The sequence below is a fragment of the Dromaius novaehollandiae genome, chromosome 1 (genome assembly GCF_036370855.1).
Source record: "Dromaius novaehollandiae isolate bDroNov1 chromosome 1, bDroNov1.hap1, whole genome shotgun sequence".
Classification (NCBI taxonomy): Eukaryota; Metazoa; Chordata; class Aves; order Casuariiformes; family Dromaiidae; genus Dromaius; species Dromaius novaehollandiae.
In genome coordinates this window covers 187,237,903-187,251,587 of record NC_088098.1, presented here as the reverse complement: position 1 = coordinate 187,251,587, position 13,685 = coordinate 187,237,903, and the positions used below count along the sequence as shown (strand labels likewise).

General features: G+C 42.1%; 1 protein-coding gene across 1 annotated transcript; it reads right to left on the bottom strand.

The window, feature by feature from the left end:
- Positions 1–1,351: 1,351 nt before the first annotated feature.
- Positions 1,352–2,326, bottom strand: CBY2 (chibby family member 2). Its single transcript, XM_026108358.2, has one exon. It carries the CDS (start codon positions 2,324–2,326, stop codon positions 1,352–1,354), a length of 975 nt encoding a protein of 324 aa, XP_025964143.2.
- Positions 2,327–13,685: the final 11,359 nt, after the last annotated feature.

The following is a 13,685-nucleotide window of genomic DNA, read 5'->3' as shown; positions in this document are numbered from 1 at the left end:
ATGGAGAGGCAGGAAATTTGGCCAGGATGTCACTAACCCTCTTGTTTTCAGAAAGACAGTTCAGACTCTCAAAACTTCCATGGGCTTCTGCTGCACAGGGGTAGGCCATTACCATTTCCCTTGCATTTGTGGTACGACTAAAAATAGCAGTTCTTTTCCAGGCTAGAGTGTTATTAGCTCCATAACTACACATGATTTGATGCAAAGACAAGCCAGCTTCTGGCCACAGAGATAAGCTGGTCCAAAAAGACCACTACAGTCATTAGGCATTTTCCTTTTAGCAGTGAGCTATAAATAAGACACTGAGCAGTCATTTTGGAAGTCCAATTTATTAGCAAATAATAATCTCACTTGAAATCAGCAAGATTATTCAAGTGTACCAAAAACAAGGCCATTTGAGAAGAGTTTAACCCAATTAAGGTACAAAATAATGTGGGTAATTTACAAATAACCAAGGCAGAAGGGGACGTGATTTCTGGGCAGTGATATTTATTTTATGGTACTGTCATACTCTGAAGCAAGAGATGGATTCTTTTCTGAGGAAGATTTTTAAACAAGAGAAAGACACAATGAGTTAAGTGGGAATGTGGGAGCAGGAAAAGGAAGCAACAAGAATAGAGTAGGGGGCCAATTGTAGTTGAGAAGAGTATCCTCAAGACCTGCAGTAAGTAAATGCCTTAGTTGGTTTCAACAGAGCACTTAGTATTTCCATTCTGAAAAAAACTATGGGAAGTTTTCATAGAAAACTCCTTAACTGGAAATATTTCACTACAATTGTGCTAGTATACAGTGCCTCACAGGACAAGTAGGGGGTTTTTTTGTGTCCCGTTCTCTTTCACAGGCCTGTCTCCTCCGTGCAACTACATTTTCCATGACTCACTGCTTTGACTGTATAAGAAAAGCAAGGCTGGTGCATCACAGAAGACATAGTTCAGCCACAGAGCTTGGCCAACCAAAAGAAAGGGACCACCAAGGATCTGAACTCAGCTTCCAGTTGGAATCCTTGTTTTCAGGAAGTGCCTATCCCTATGATAAGTATGGCCATTCCAAGGTACCTCAGCTTAAGTGAGAAAAGCATGAATTATATGTTCTAAATGTAGCCTTATTATTAGAAACTTTAAAAAAAATGCTGAAAAGCATGTTTTCCTGGCACTAAGCAAATTCATGACAGTGACCCACTCCTATATTATCAGGAGGAGAAATGCATCCAAGTGGTATAAGAAAGTTTCAGAATAACACAGTGTTTGCCAGCTGTTTTTTTTGTTAAGACTGCACTGGGATTTTATTGAGTTCTCTGAAACAAGGAGAAATGCTTTACAGGAAATTGAACCAGCAGGTTTAGCTCCAAGCTTCACATCTCTCCAAGCTGATACTCACTTTCCAGTATCTGTCCTGCTTCTTCATACCCTGGGGAAGTGATGGCATTGAGCTCTTTTTGCAACATTTCCATTTGGGCCGTAATGTCTGACACAGTGTTTTTCACGGCATTCAACTGCAGCTTCAATTTGTTGTTCTCTTCTTGGAAGACTTTGTTCTCCTCCTGGAGAATCTGAATGTCCTTTTTCTCTCCAGGGAGAATATAGTCCTCTTTCAGGAAGATCTGGAGGGCTTGGTATAAGTTCTGGATGGCCTGGCCAATTGCATATTCACCCTGCACAGCTAGGGTGCTCTTCTTCTCATTCTGGGTCGGAGTGGAGCTCCCCGCTTCGTGTTCCTGCTGCGGAGCAGGGCCAGGGTTACCTTCTGAATCTGTGACAGTTTGAGTGTCTTTCTGAAGAACTGAGCTTGCATCTTTGCTCTCTTCATGGACTGCAATGGCTTTTTTGTTTTTCCAGATGATGGGGAAAGCTTTATTCTCCTGCTGGAAGATCTCTAAAGCTCTATTCTTTTCCCGAACAATCTGAAGAGCTTTGTCTTGGTTGACCTGAAAGCCTATGCTGCTCTCTGGGAAGACTGGGAATGAATTCTTCTCCTTCTGGAGGCCCTGCTGAATGGTGTCATCATAAATGACCTTGACAGTTTTATTCTGTGCCTGGAGGCATTGAAGCGCCCTGTTTTCTTCCCGGAGCATGCTGTTTTCAATCCGGAGAACTTTGTTTTCTTCCCAGAGTGCTCTGTTCTCCTCCCAGATGCTCCATTCATTATGTGTCTTCTTGCTAAAGTGTTTCTCGTGGGAAGCAAAGGGTGGCTGATGGTAGATTTCATTCACCCATTTACCATCAATAAAGATAAATGTCTCATCACTCAGTTTCACTCGTGGAGTGATACAATCTATGTCAGTCTTTGCACATGGCATGCTGTGGTTCATCAGATCACAAGCAGACATGAGCTTTCTTTAGTGAAAGACTTGCGTGAGTCTGTGTGAAAAGACTTTTTCCAGGACTTCCACGAGAGGCCACTCTCCAGCGGTAGATGACCCAGGGCTTTTGGAGAAGCTTTATCAGGACTGACAGAAGAGAGAATACAAATGCACAGAATTACTGATAGAATTCAAGGTCAAAATTAAAATACATTAGATGACAGAAACTAGCAAATAAATCAGTTCCCACAGTCAACTGTGTTGCCCCCTTGGCACCGCAAGGTAGGGAATACACCAGAAACGTAGCACATCGTAGAATCTGAGAAAACTGCCAGTAGTAAATATACCAGCATTATGGCAACACCATGAGCTTTGATGTAAAAATCTTGACTCTCCTTTTACTTTTCTACCTCATTTTTACAGACATGTAAAGAGCTAAGATGCAGGAGCACCTCAGAATTGTCCATTCCCTGCTGACCAACAGGTAAATGAATCCCAGAATCACAAGATGATTGAGATTGGAAGGGACCTCTGGATATCACGTAGTCCACTCCCCCTGCTCAAGCAGGGTCACCCAGAGCAGGTTGCCCAGGACTGTGTCCAGACGGCTTTTGAACATCTCCAAGGATAGAGAATAAATAAATTGATTAATTAAAAGAAATTATGGGTCTGGAGCCAAGTTTTCAAAGATGCCTAGTAAGACGTTTTGAAAGGATGAAAAAAATGCCATTGCCTTTGAAACTGTCCTTAAGAGCAGCTTTTACTGCTGGATGTTCAGTAACTGTTGCTAACAGGAGCCACAAAAATATGATGGCAGTTGTGTTTTTTATTCTTAAAATCAACAGAACCGTGAATAGGAGGAAGACAGAATGATACAGTATGCACAGATAATTAAAAATCTAAACCATAGCAGTGGGCCATGCGGACTGGGAGAGCTCTGTTGCTCTTCACATGTTCTTCTCACAAGTTCCCATCAGCATGTTCCATACATAATTCTCCACCCTTCCTTCTCATTTCTCCCCAATGCCTCTTTTCTTTATATCCTTTGATAGCTCCATTACTTTTCTCTCATTCTAGACTTGCAATAGCAATCTCATCACTTTTCTACAGGCCTTCTGCCTCTTTTTCACATCACCAGAAAAACTCTCTCTTTAAAACCCACCCCACTTCTCATTTCAGTCACAGAAAACTCAGGCTCATCTGCTCAGTACCCTTCCTTTGTTCGTTCTGTCCAGAATGCTGCTGCCCAAATCATCTTCTATTCATAACTAAACCTGGACAAATGTAGGATTTCAGACTATTTTCATGAACGGAAAATACAAAAATAAGTTCTGTGCCAAAGAAAGTAAATCTTATTTTCTGCAGTTCTTATCAAAATAAAATATGCATTCTTGTAAAAATAAAATGCATGCAATTTTCAAAATGAGATGAGGCTGCACTTCTTTTGTAATAAACTTGTTTGAATTTTGCGTGTATATTTTTTTAACCTAAATCTCTACAATGTGCCTTTTTCTAACTACAAAAAAGAGGTTGGCTGCCAAATTTCACCTGGATTTACCCTCTTCCTCCTTGAATTCCTCCAGCTGCCTTGCAGTCCCTTGTGAAACCCAGTTCTGCCTGTTCAGCTGCTGTGGAGATTTTTACCTTCATAAACTTTATCTCCATATCTCTCCATAGAGTGTTAGGTGTGCTCCTGGCACTGGGAAATATAATTCACCAACTCGCCATATCTTCCAACACTTTCATGACACCATCTACCAGCACCTCTGTCCTGCCATGGTATCTCTTTTCCACAGAGTCTCCCTCACTGCTCTTCACCATTCCTCTGCACTCTCTACCATACTGCGTCCTGCTGTGCTGTTTCTCCTGGCTCCTTCTGGTTCCTGAAAGCCAGCATCACATAGCTACTTCCTTTTCCTCCTTCCCAAGCTTGTCCAAAAATTCAGACAATTATTGGTCTTATTTTAAATCCAAAATCTCTTAATGCAAGAGTGAGTTTTTGGGGAAGTTGCAATATAGGTTTGTTGCAATAATACATGATTTTGTTGTGATAGGGTCTCAGTCTGGCTTTCAGGGTTGCCTTCTGCATCACCGTATGTTTTGTCTCACATTAAACTAGTACTTTCATTATATTACTCTGCTAAAAGGCATACCACAACCTTCCAATTTCAAAGTTCATTGTTTCCGCTTGTGTCGTGCTTTGAGCCATGCATTGTTCCCTCTTATGCTCCTCCACAGCCATTCCAACTTGCCCGGTGTCCCCACTCATCCGCAGGGCGCTCTGCACCCCTCTGCGGGAAGAGGGGTGGCGAGCATGTCTCCCAAAATACTCCCTGCCATGGCTCCCATGGCTGTGCAGGCCCAGGTTTTCATCAAATGTTTGCACCATCAGCCCGAGGGCTGAGTGGTAAGTCAGCCACAGGAGAGACTGACCCCAGATCCCTCTAACTATCCAGATAAGAAATGGAAAATAAGGGGTACTGTGAGCCAAGACGCACCTGCCACTGAGCAGCTTGGGTAGGCAGCTAGAGTTGTTAAAATAGCTTATATTTAAAGTGTTTATATGGCATGTTTTCAGGATAAACAGAAACATTTAATATATTCGGCATTGAAGGACATTATCTTGGGGACAAATAAACTTGACAGCATCTCTGTCAGCTCTTTTGCACTGCAGTAGAGATACTGACCCATGTTTCACAGTGGCGTTTCAAGTTCTCTCAGCCTCTGTTATCATTTTCATGTATCTCTGAGCTAAATAATCCCATAAAAGGCTGGGGAACTGAGATGGGCAGGGAGGACAGTTTTCTTGAGGGAAGCTGCACAAGATCAGGCTGAGCCAGCTAATTTAGCCCTAGTAAATGAAGCACTGACACATGCTCACCCGCTCAGAAGTCAGTCCTGCTCCCTTTCCCTGCACTCTTGCCAAACAGCCCTGTTTCTAGCTGCTTTTTCGATTTGAGGCAAGAGGCTCAAGAGTGCCCCAGCTTCTCCTCCTCCAGGCTGGTTCCCACCTGGCCCAGCAGCACCAGCTCGCACGCGCGGTGTGTAACAAGGGACAAAGGCACCAGACTGTGACACGACCGGCAGCCACCATGCAGCAGGGCAGGGGCAAGGGCGGCAAGCCTCCCTTGGCGGAGAGTTGGATGCTTGCAGATGCCACCTTCCCACAACTCATTTTTTGCTCTTTTTTTGCTGGCCTCCAAAGATTGTCTTTGATTTTTCCCAGCAGCACGCATTTGGGTTATTTTTCATGGAAATGACCTTTCCGTAGCTCAGCTCTCAAGCCCTTTCCCGAACTCAGCCTTCCCTCTATCTTTGATGCTCATAACTGAGAGCAGTTTAAATAGATTGTTCTTCTATCACATTCTTTTAAAACAATTTTTATTTTTATTCCGAATATTCAAATTATGTTTGCTGCTGGACTGATTCTGATGCTCAAAAATAACCTCCATGTGTCCACTGTGAGACCTGAAGTTACTTTCCAAAGAGAACATGGTTGTGGAGTTTTCCTTTGACTGTATGTTTAGAAGGAGAATATCGCTGAACCCTATTAAGGAGAAAATAGAATATGCAGGGCATCCATGCATTGCAAGTTTAGATATTATTTATAGCAGTTATTCCCACTTCCACATGTTTACATTTCTAATGATCTCATTTTCTTTCTTATTTGCTACATCTTTAAGATGTAGAATAATTTTTTTTCTAATCAGGATTCTCAAATAATAAGTAGAGCAGTTAATTTCTTTTCCAGTGAAAATTACCAACCTGGTATCAGCCCCAAGGTGACTGTTATTGTCTTAGGAAGTTGGAGGTGCAGTTCAGCTTCAGTGTTATGCAAAGATGATAAACTTCTCTGTAATTTCTCCCTTGCTTTTTTTTTAATCTCAGACAACACAGAAACATCACAGGTTACCATGGTAACTCCCCAGGGAGCATTCTCATCTTTTCGAGTTCAAGTATCCTACAAAGGAAAGCAGGAAAATATCCTTAAAGGAGAAAGGAAAATATTTTATCATAGGATGTTTGTGCCTGGCCTGCCATCAGATGGGAGTTTAAGGGTGCTACCTAGCTGGAGCAATTTTTAGGAAGGACAACTGTTTACAATGGGTGATCTGAACTCTGGAAGGACTGAGACTGGGGGCCACTAAAACAGACCTTAGATGAATGTTTTAAAGTCTGAGAGCTGCGTGGAAACTGAGTTAATAGAAACAAGCAAAGTAAAGCACTGATTAGAAGACAAAGCCTGCCTAATCCAGAACTACTGAGAACTCAGCAGTGTACCTTTGCCTTTTCTTAATTTTTCTATGCAGTATTTTCCCTAAAGTTGGATAAAGTTCTTTTGGCAAATCATTTATTTGCTAAAAACTGTGACTTCAAATACTAGTGTATTTGGGCCAAATTTAGTGACCTTCATCAGCTGCAAGTGCACATATGTGGACACATACATTGAATTGGAAATGCTGCAACAGTTCACTGCAGAATTTTTTGTATCGGCCACACTGATTTTTGAGTTAGACTCTCAAAAGGACTTAGATGTCATTCACAAAACTACAAAGGCAGAAATAATGCTGAGTGTTTTCCCCTCTCTGCCGAGAGACAAATAACCCCTGCTCTAGGAGAAGGGTTTGAATCAACTTCCCAGCCGAGTGCTTTGTCCACAGCTATTGACTTTTCAGTTTCTCCAGGTGAAGCTGTTTCACTACACAAGTAATCAAATATTAATTGGGACCTAAGGTATGTCCCCCATCCTACTTACACAGCTTGCACCAGACTATGGAGCCGTTCCTCCTTCTTTTCAGAGATTATCGGGTTCTGGGGGCGACCTTCCAATCCCCACCTGACAACATTCTCCAGTTTCGGAAACAGGGCCCTGTTGAACTGCAAGAGGTCACAGTCTGGCGTGAGTCTCAAACAGGGAGAGAGGGAGGTCTGAACTGCTGTCCACAAAGGCCTTGTGGGAAGAACACTGCAGACACTGTCTTGTTCTCCTTCCTTGGGAGGAATGGGGACACCTACCTACAGTAAAACTCAGCCCTTTCTTTCTTTTGTCCTTGGGCTTAGAAGAACCTGTTAAAGTGCCTGCAATCAAAACGATCTGTTCTTTTAGCACAAGTAAAACACTTCTCCGAATTGGAGCACCTTCTCTCTTCCTCTCTTTTTATGTGTTAAAATAATAAAACTTTATTTTGATAAAACCAAAGAAATCCCCTTGCACTCTTTACCACCTCAAGCGCATTCATGCCTCTAAAACTCCTGCCTTTGTTCATGTCAGTACAGGCTGGTACAACTACACATTCATCGATTATTCTCCTCGAGGCTGCTATGCCTTGATGCAAATCCTACTGAGTCACTACAAAGGTTCTTGCATATTTCAGTGATTTTGAATCAGCTGCTGACCTGGCTAAGTGGATGGGGAGTAAAAATGATATTTTGTCTGTTTTAGGGACAGTGAAGTGTTTGGAAGGAGATGTGGGGTTATCTCAGCACTGTATTCTGCCCAGAAGCTGAGTGAAGTCAGCAGTGTGAAAATCAGTAATGAAAACCTCTAGGTTTTTTCAGATGGTAAAATTTCTTGAGGGACACACCGATCACCATCTATTCAGACTAACTGCTCTTTCAGGGACAGTATCACAGCACTGATGTCAATGTGCCTCTGTAACCCTCACGTGGGTCATGCTGTGCATAACAGACTGATATTCATACTCCACTCTTCATACTCATGTGAACACTGGCCAGGATGGTGAGGTCAGCTGAAGGCTGGAATGACAGGTGGAAATATCTTCTTGTAAGCCTCCCCTCTGGTCCTAAATTCTTTTGGGACATTGGTCAAGTCATTTGTTTCCATACCCCCATCTCCTCAGTTATTCAGTGAGTTTGGGATACTGGCCCTCTAAAGTATGCTGTCAAGAGAAATGAATTCATACTTGTAAAGTGCTTTGAACATGAAGAGCACTATGGTAAAGAAGCCCCATGCACCACCTTTATTTATCCTCACAATTGTGATACACACAGTGTTTACAAGCTGAAGCAAAACATTTGATGTTTGCTAGTAAGTGACGTCTTACAGAGAGGTCAGTTTTGGGTTGTTCTAGCTCAGATCTCATTCCCACTTTGCCTTCAGTCTACTTCAGCTATGAATATTTTTAAAAACATATCAAAACCATGTGCAGTCTCTCGGTCAGTTCTAAGCCATTGCTTGTCAGTGTTACTCCTTTGCATCAGGTCTCTGAGATATACGGTCCTGAGCCTTGCCAACAAAATACTGACAGTCCAACTACTGTATCATGGTCTTACTTCTGTTTGATCAAACTTGACTGCCCACTCCATGTTGCTGAAAAAGTCTATTAGTTGTTTATTATTAAATAAGTGCTAACAGTAATAATTATGGGCGCATTTGTTTCTGTTGTGAGAGTCCTGGGAACCTCATTAAAGAAGATGGTGGTACTGAACTGGCAATGTGCACATGGGGGTAGTTCAGTCTTCCCCTCCACTAGGACAAATTTGATGGGGTAAAGTTGCCTCGATATGCCATTTGTGATGCCTTAGGGTACTCTGCTTGACACTCTGAGACCTGCACCTGCCACAGGTGCTGTGCCACATCTGCTGGCTCTGTGCAGACACCTCTGATACTCTGGACACCCCAAACAGCAATGAACATCAACGTTCAGACAACTGACTTGAGCCCTTGTTGGCTTGTCAGTGAAGTGACACTCTAAGCTCTCATTACTGTACTGATTAGGTCTCTGCTGACAATATGAGAGCTTAAACACTTCACTGACCTGTAGACACCTACATGTAGACATCTAAAAGTAGGTGTCTACAGTCTGGAGATGAACCCTATTCTAATAGTCCTTACTTTAGTATTCATTTGGCAAATACTTTTAACACCTTCTTTGTGTCCCTGACTCCTATAAGCATGACGTGTTTTACTTCATGACCTTTCCTCCTCTAGCTTCAAAGCACCAGATTCATCCCATCAGTTTAGCCCTCAGCTGTGCTCAGTGGAAAGCACTCTTGGCCAGGGATGCCCATAGAGTCGATGGAGATTGGAAAACATCTCCTGAAGATGTGGGGACAGAAGCACCTCCCCGTAGCTGTCACTCCCTGCATGGACTATGGATGAGTCTGCACTGATTAACCTCTTAAATCTGGTGGAATGAATCTGGGTCCGGGACCCTATCAAAGCACCCCAGTGCAGCTTGGCTCTGACATACACCGTGCAAGGGAAGACATCGCCGAGCAGCCAACTGCTCTCCAGCCTTGGGCGCCTAAATAGGGTCATCTAAGCAGAACTAAAAGACTTGTGGTTGAAAGAATGACCCTCTTCACATGTGTTATGGTCACCTGTGCAAAATCCCCCTCCCTCACGGCTATCCAGCAACAGACTGCAAAATCTGAGGGGAAGGGAGAAACTGAAAAACATCGCATTTCATGTGCAAGGGCAGGAGCTGAGAGTCTCAAGGAGTGGAGCAGATAATGAGAGCATAGACTTGAGCTGTGATGTCCTGTGAACAGGCACAAAGTTTAGGCGCCAAAGGCATTTCACCTCATTTTGAACACACTGGTTCTTCCAAATGACAAACAGTATTGGAGAGAAAGTCTCACGGGGTGAGAGGAAAAGTTATTGGTTCCATTTCTGATTGACAGGGAGAAAATTGAGAGTTCAGGCTTATTAAGAAATCTCTAATAGTGATTTATGGGATACTGTACATTTTAATCTAACAAATAAATTAAAAATCATCTAATTAGCTAAGTGTGTAATTCTGTATATTAATTGTCTATTAGTCACTTCTTAATTATAATGGAATGCTTATCAAATAACATGTGATGGCCATATAGTACTAATTTAAGTCATCATCAGACTACTTCTTGCTTTAATAAAGATCTGCCTTTCTGAATCTAACCATTTAGTTTTATTTTAAAAGCTGTAAAGAAGAGGGAGTTAAGATCTTAAAAAATTAGTTTCCCTTTAGGATTTACTAGACAGTATACTCTAAACAATGTTACTTCTAATGTTGTTACACAAGCAACACTGAAAGCAACATAAAAAATCCATTCAGATGCTAACCCAGTACGATTAAATGGCAATACATGGTGGAAACCTACCAGGCAAGAAAGGCCTCTCTCATTTTAAAATATTGGTAATCTTAATGCTGGCATTTCCTGGCTCTTGACTGACTTTACAACTTCAGTATTCAGTTCACATATGTATGTGCATGTAGAATATTTGACATTTTTAAAGAGATGAACTAAGAAAATGTGATTATATAGAACCACATTGATCTCTACATGCATCACCAGCAGGACTGGGCCTGGTAACATCTCCACCATTTGAGTTAAATAGAGTGAATTTTAGCAACAGCAATAATAGCATGGTTTTTTTTACATGCATGTATGCTACAAGGAGATAGCTGTGCTGTCAGTGGGTTTCACAGATATGTGCTGGTTACCAAGAAATCTGGAGACCCCAAAACCCTATGGGATGAACAATGTTTCCTAGTACTCTTCAGCCCAGCCCAGTTCCATAAACTACTCCACACCTCATCGTTGTCTTCCCCGGTCAGTTTTGCTCCTGGCTTCTTTTCCTGTAGCTCACAAAATACTGTTGCCTTCTACAGACACCCTTTCCAAAAAGGATGATACATAGGTCCCACTCCCTCAAGCGCTGGCTTGTTCCATGCCCTCACCCATGCCTTTTCCCTCGGTACTCGCTAATCAGCTTGTTCTACTATCAATTCTGTGTATCATCTGTTGTTGCCTAATACTTCTGGAGTATATCAAGATGAAATATCTGTGTTTCATCCTTAAGAAGCTACAGCATAGCTTCTTATTCTGAGCTGCACCCACACTGTAATGACAAACACTGTTCTGTACATCTCTTTGTCTTCACAGGAATTGTTCTCCCAATTTGTTTTCATCAGTTTTGTGGGGGCAGATTTTCAATGGGACACAGGAATAATTTGGCAATTTTATTAAAAGTCAGGTCTGACTTTCAGAAACACCCTCTACCCAGCAGGTTTCTGTAGTCGTAGCTTTGTAAGACGAATCTTCCAAAGAGCTCCACACCTGGCTTCAAGGACTGCCCTTCCACTACATGTCTGCACGGTAGAATTACACCCAGGCTTTGACTGGAGCTAATGGGCTTGTGCAAAACAGACATCTTAATAATGATATGGGTAGCTTGAAGGGTCTTTGAAGCCTATGGCTGGACAGTGGCATGCATGTTTACTGCACCAGATATGCAAAATAGCTGAGTAAAAAATGAACATAGGCTCATAACAAAACTGCAATCATAGAGTGGTGCTGAAAGGAGATAATTTCAGGCTCTTCAGTGCCGCTGGTTTACCCTTTCCAGCATGTATTGTGTTTTGATGGGTGATGGCGTGCTTTACTTAGAGGAATACAATTTTAACACCTGTTCATCCCAGGATTTAAACTGCTGCCAGAGTACTTTTTTAATGGCATGCCAGAAGAAGAGAGATTTCAGCTATAACAGAAGAGAATAAACAGTTATATCCTAGGTACTATTGTTAAGCACACCTAGGAACAGTTACACAGGCTATTTTGGAAAAGTTATGTAACCCTTAGGAATGATTTGCAGCCATAGAAACAGCCGCTTTTATTCACTTCCTTCAACCTTTAATCTGAAAAGTTTTTACCAGTGTGACTGGAGGTTACAAAAGTTTCCTGTTCTTATAAAACTGCCTGCAAACATCTGTGCAAATTTGGGGTCAGTGTCTGTCCAAGCACTCTGTGGTGACACGCAGAAAACAACTGGAGCCAGCATATGCATAAGCGGAGAAACGCAATTAGAAAGAAACAGGTTAAACTGTCTTCATATGTGTCAGGAGGATATCATTAACAGTAATGTAGTCATAAAGCAGCACCTGCTGGCTCAATGCAGCAAATCTTTGCCTACTACCAATTACCTCTTCAAAAAATAATACAGAACAAATTTCCCCCTTCTCCCCCCAAGCACAATAACTTCTTTCCTGCTAAGCATTATTAATTATAATATCCCTGCTTCTTTGCCTCGCTCAAACGAAGTCCCATCAGTGACATAAGCTTCATAGTAAGGTGTATCTCAGCAGGAGCAAGAATGGAGTTATTGGCCTCTAAAAAATATGATACCATCTTTTATTACTGTTGTTGTTTCTCATTGCATCTTGCTCTTTGTCTTGTAATCATCCAGAAAGAGAAAAAGCATATATATAACATCTTCAAAGCACAGATCTCACCTTGGTGATGAGAGAAATTCCCTGAAGAGGTTCATGTTACTATAACATCAGTGATTCAGCAAGTAAAGTCTGAGAAAAGGTGGGGTGAGTTTTGTCATGGGATGGGAGAGAGACACCCCTCAACCACCAGTGTAATCTGTCCTGCATTGCTAAATGTGAACTGCAACAAGATAGCTACTACAACTGATGGGAAGAGTGTTGGAGGTGACTCTGCTTCTGGGGCCAAGTATAAAGCTCTGCAACCACATGGTGCTGTCTTTTACACCAGCTCTTGGAGCCCATCTTCTCCAAGGCATTCAAGCTATGGCAACCACGCTTTTGTGCAAGGTTTCTGCTGTGGTAGCACCGGAGTGCAGAACACTCATAACATTCAATGGGCTCCCCTACCCACGTATGTGTGAGATTTGGATCTCCAATTTATAGTGTAAGGGACAAAGCGAGTACTATGCAGATTGCCACATGACACCAGCACTATAGCTCTCATCTGTACAGTGTCTCCTGCAACACAAGTCATCAGAGCCAATGTGTCCTTGGCCCAGCTGCTAGCCATCTCAGACATCATCAGGCATTACTCCTATCCTAGTCTGAACAACACTGGTTGTGCAAAAAGCAAAGCAAAGCATTTTCTGCTTGGGGAGAAGACAGTTCATCTCATTCCAATTGTAAACAGGCACAAGATGGCAGAAATACCCAGTGGTCATTAAAATATTTTGCATAGTTGTTCTTACATTTAACCTGAGTGTTGTGACAGAAGCTATAAGCCACATGACTTTTTGTGCAAGGTATACATGTAGGTGTGACAGCCGCCCCATTAACTAAAATATCACTTTTCATAATACAAACACTAAGATTTTGTACTGTACTGATGTTACTCTTCCTGCCTTACCAAAGTTGATTTCTGCATAGACAGAGTATCAGGAACACGATTTACTGTTTAAACTTGTCAGTGCTTTGCAGCTTATCATGGACCAAGTGCCATGGTGCTCACCACTGAATGAACAACCAAGGACGCTGGTTCCCATATTAATAATGGGAAGACAGTAACAGGTCAATAGTGCCTGTCTAAAGTCAAATTGCCATTTGTCTTTAGCTTGTGGAAAGCTGCACAGCTACTCCTCAAAACATGTGCCTACTTGCATGTTTATTAA

Bases quoted from the DNA above. Each gene is read 5' to 3' on its own strand.
- CBY2 (XM_026108358.2), bottom strand. From the start codon at position 2,326: ATGTCTGCTTGTGATCTGATGAACCACAGCATGCCATGTGCAAAGACT.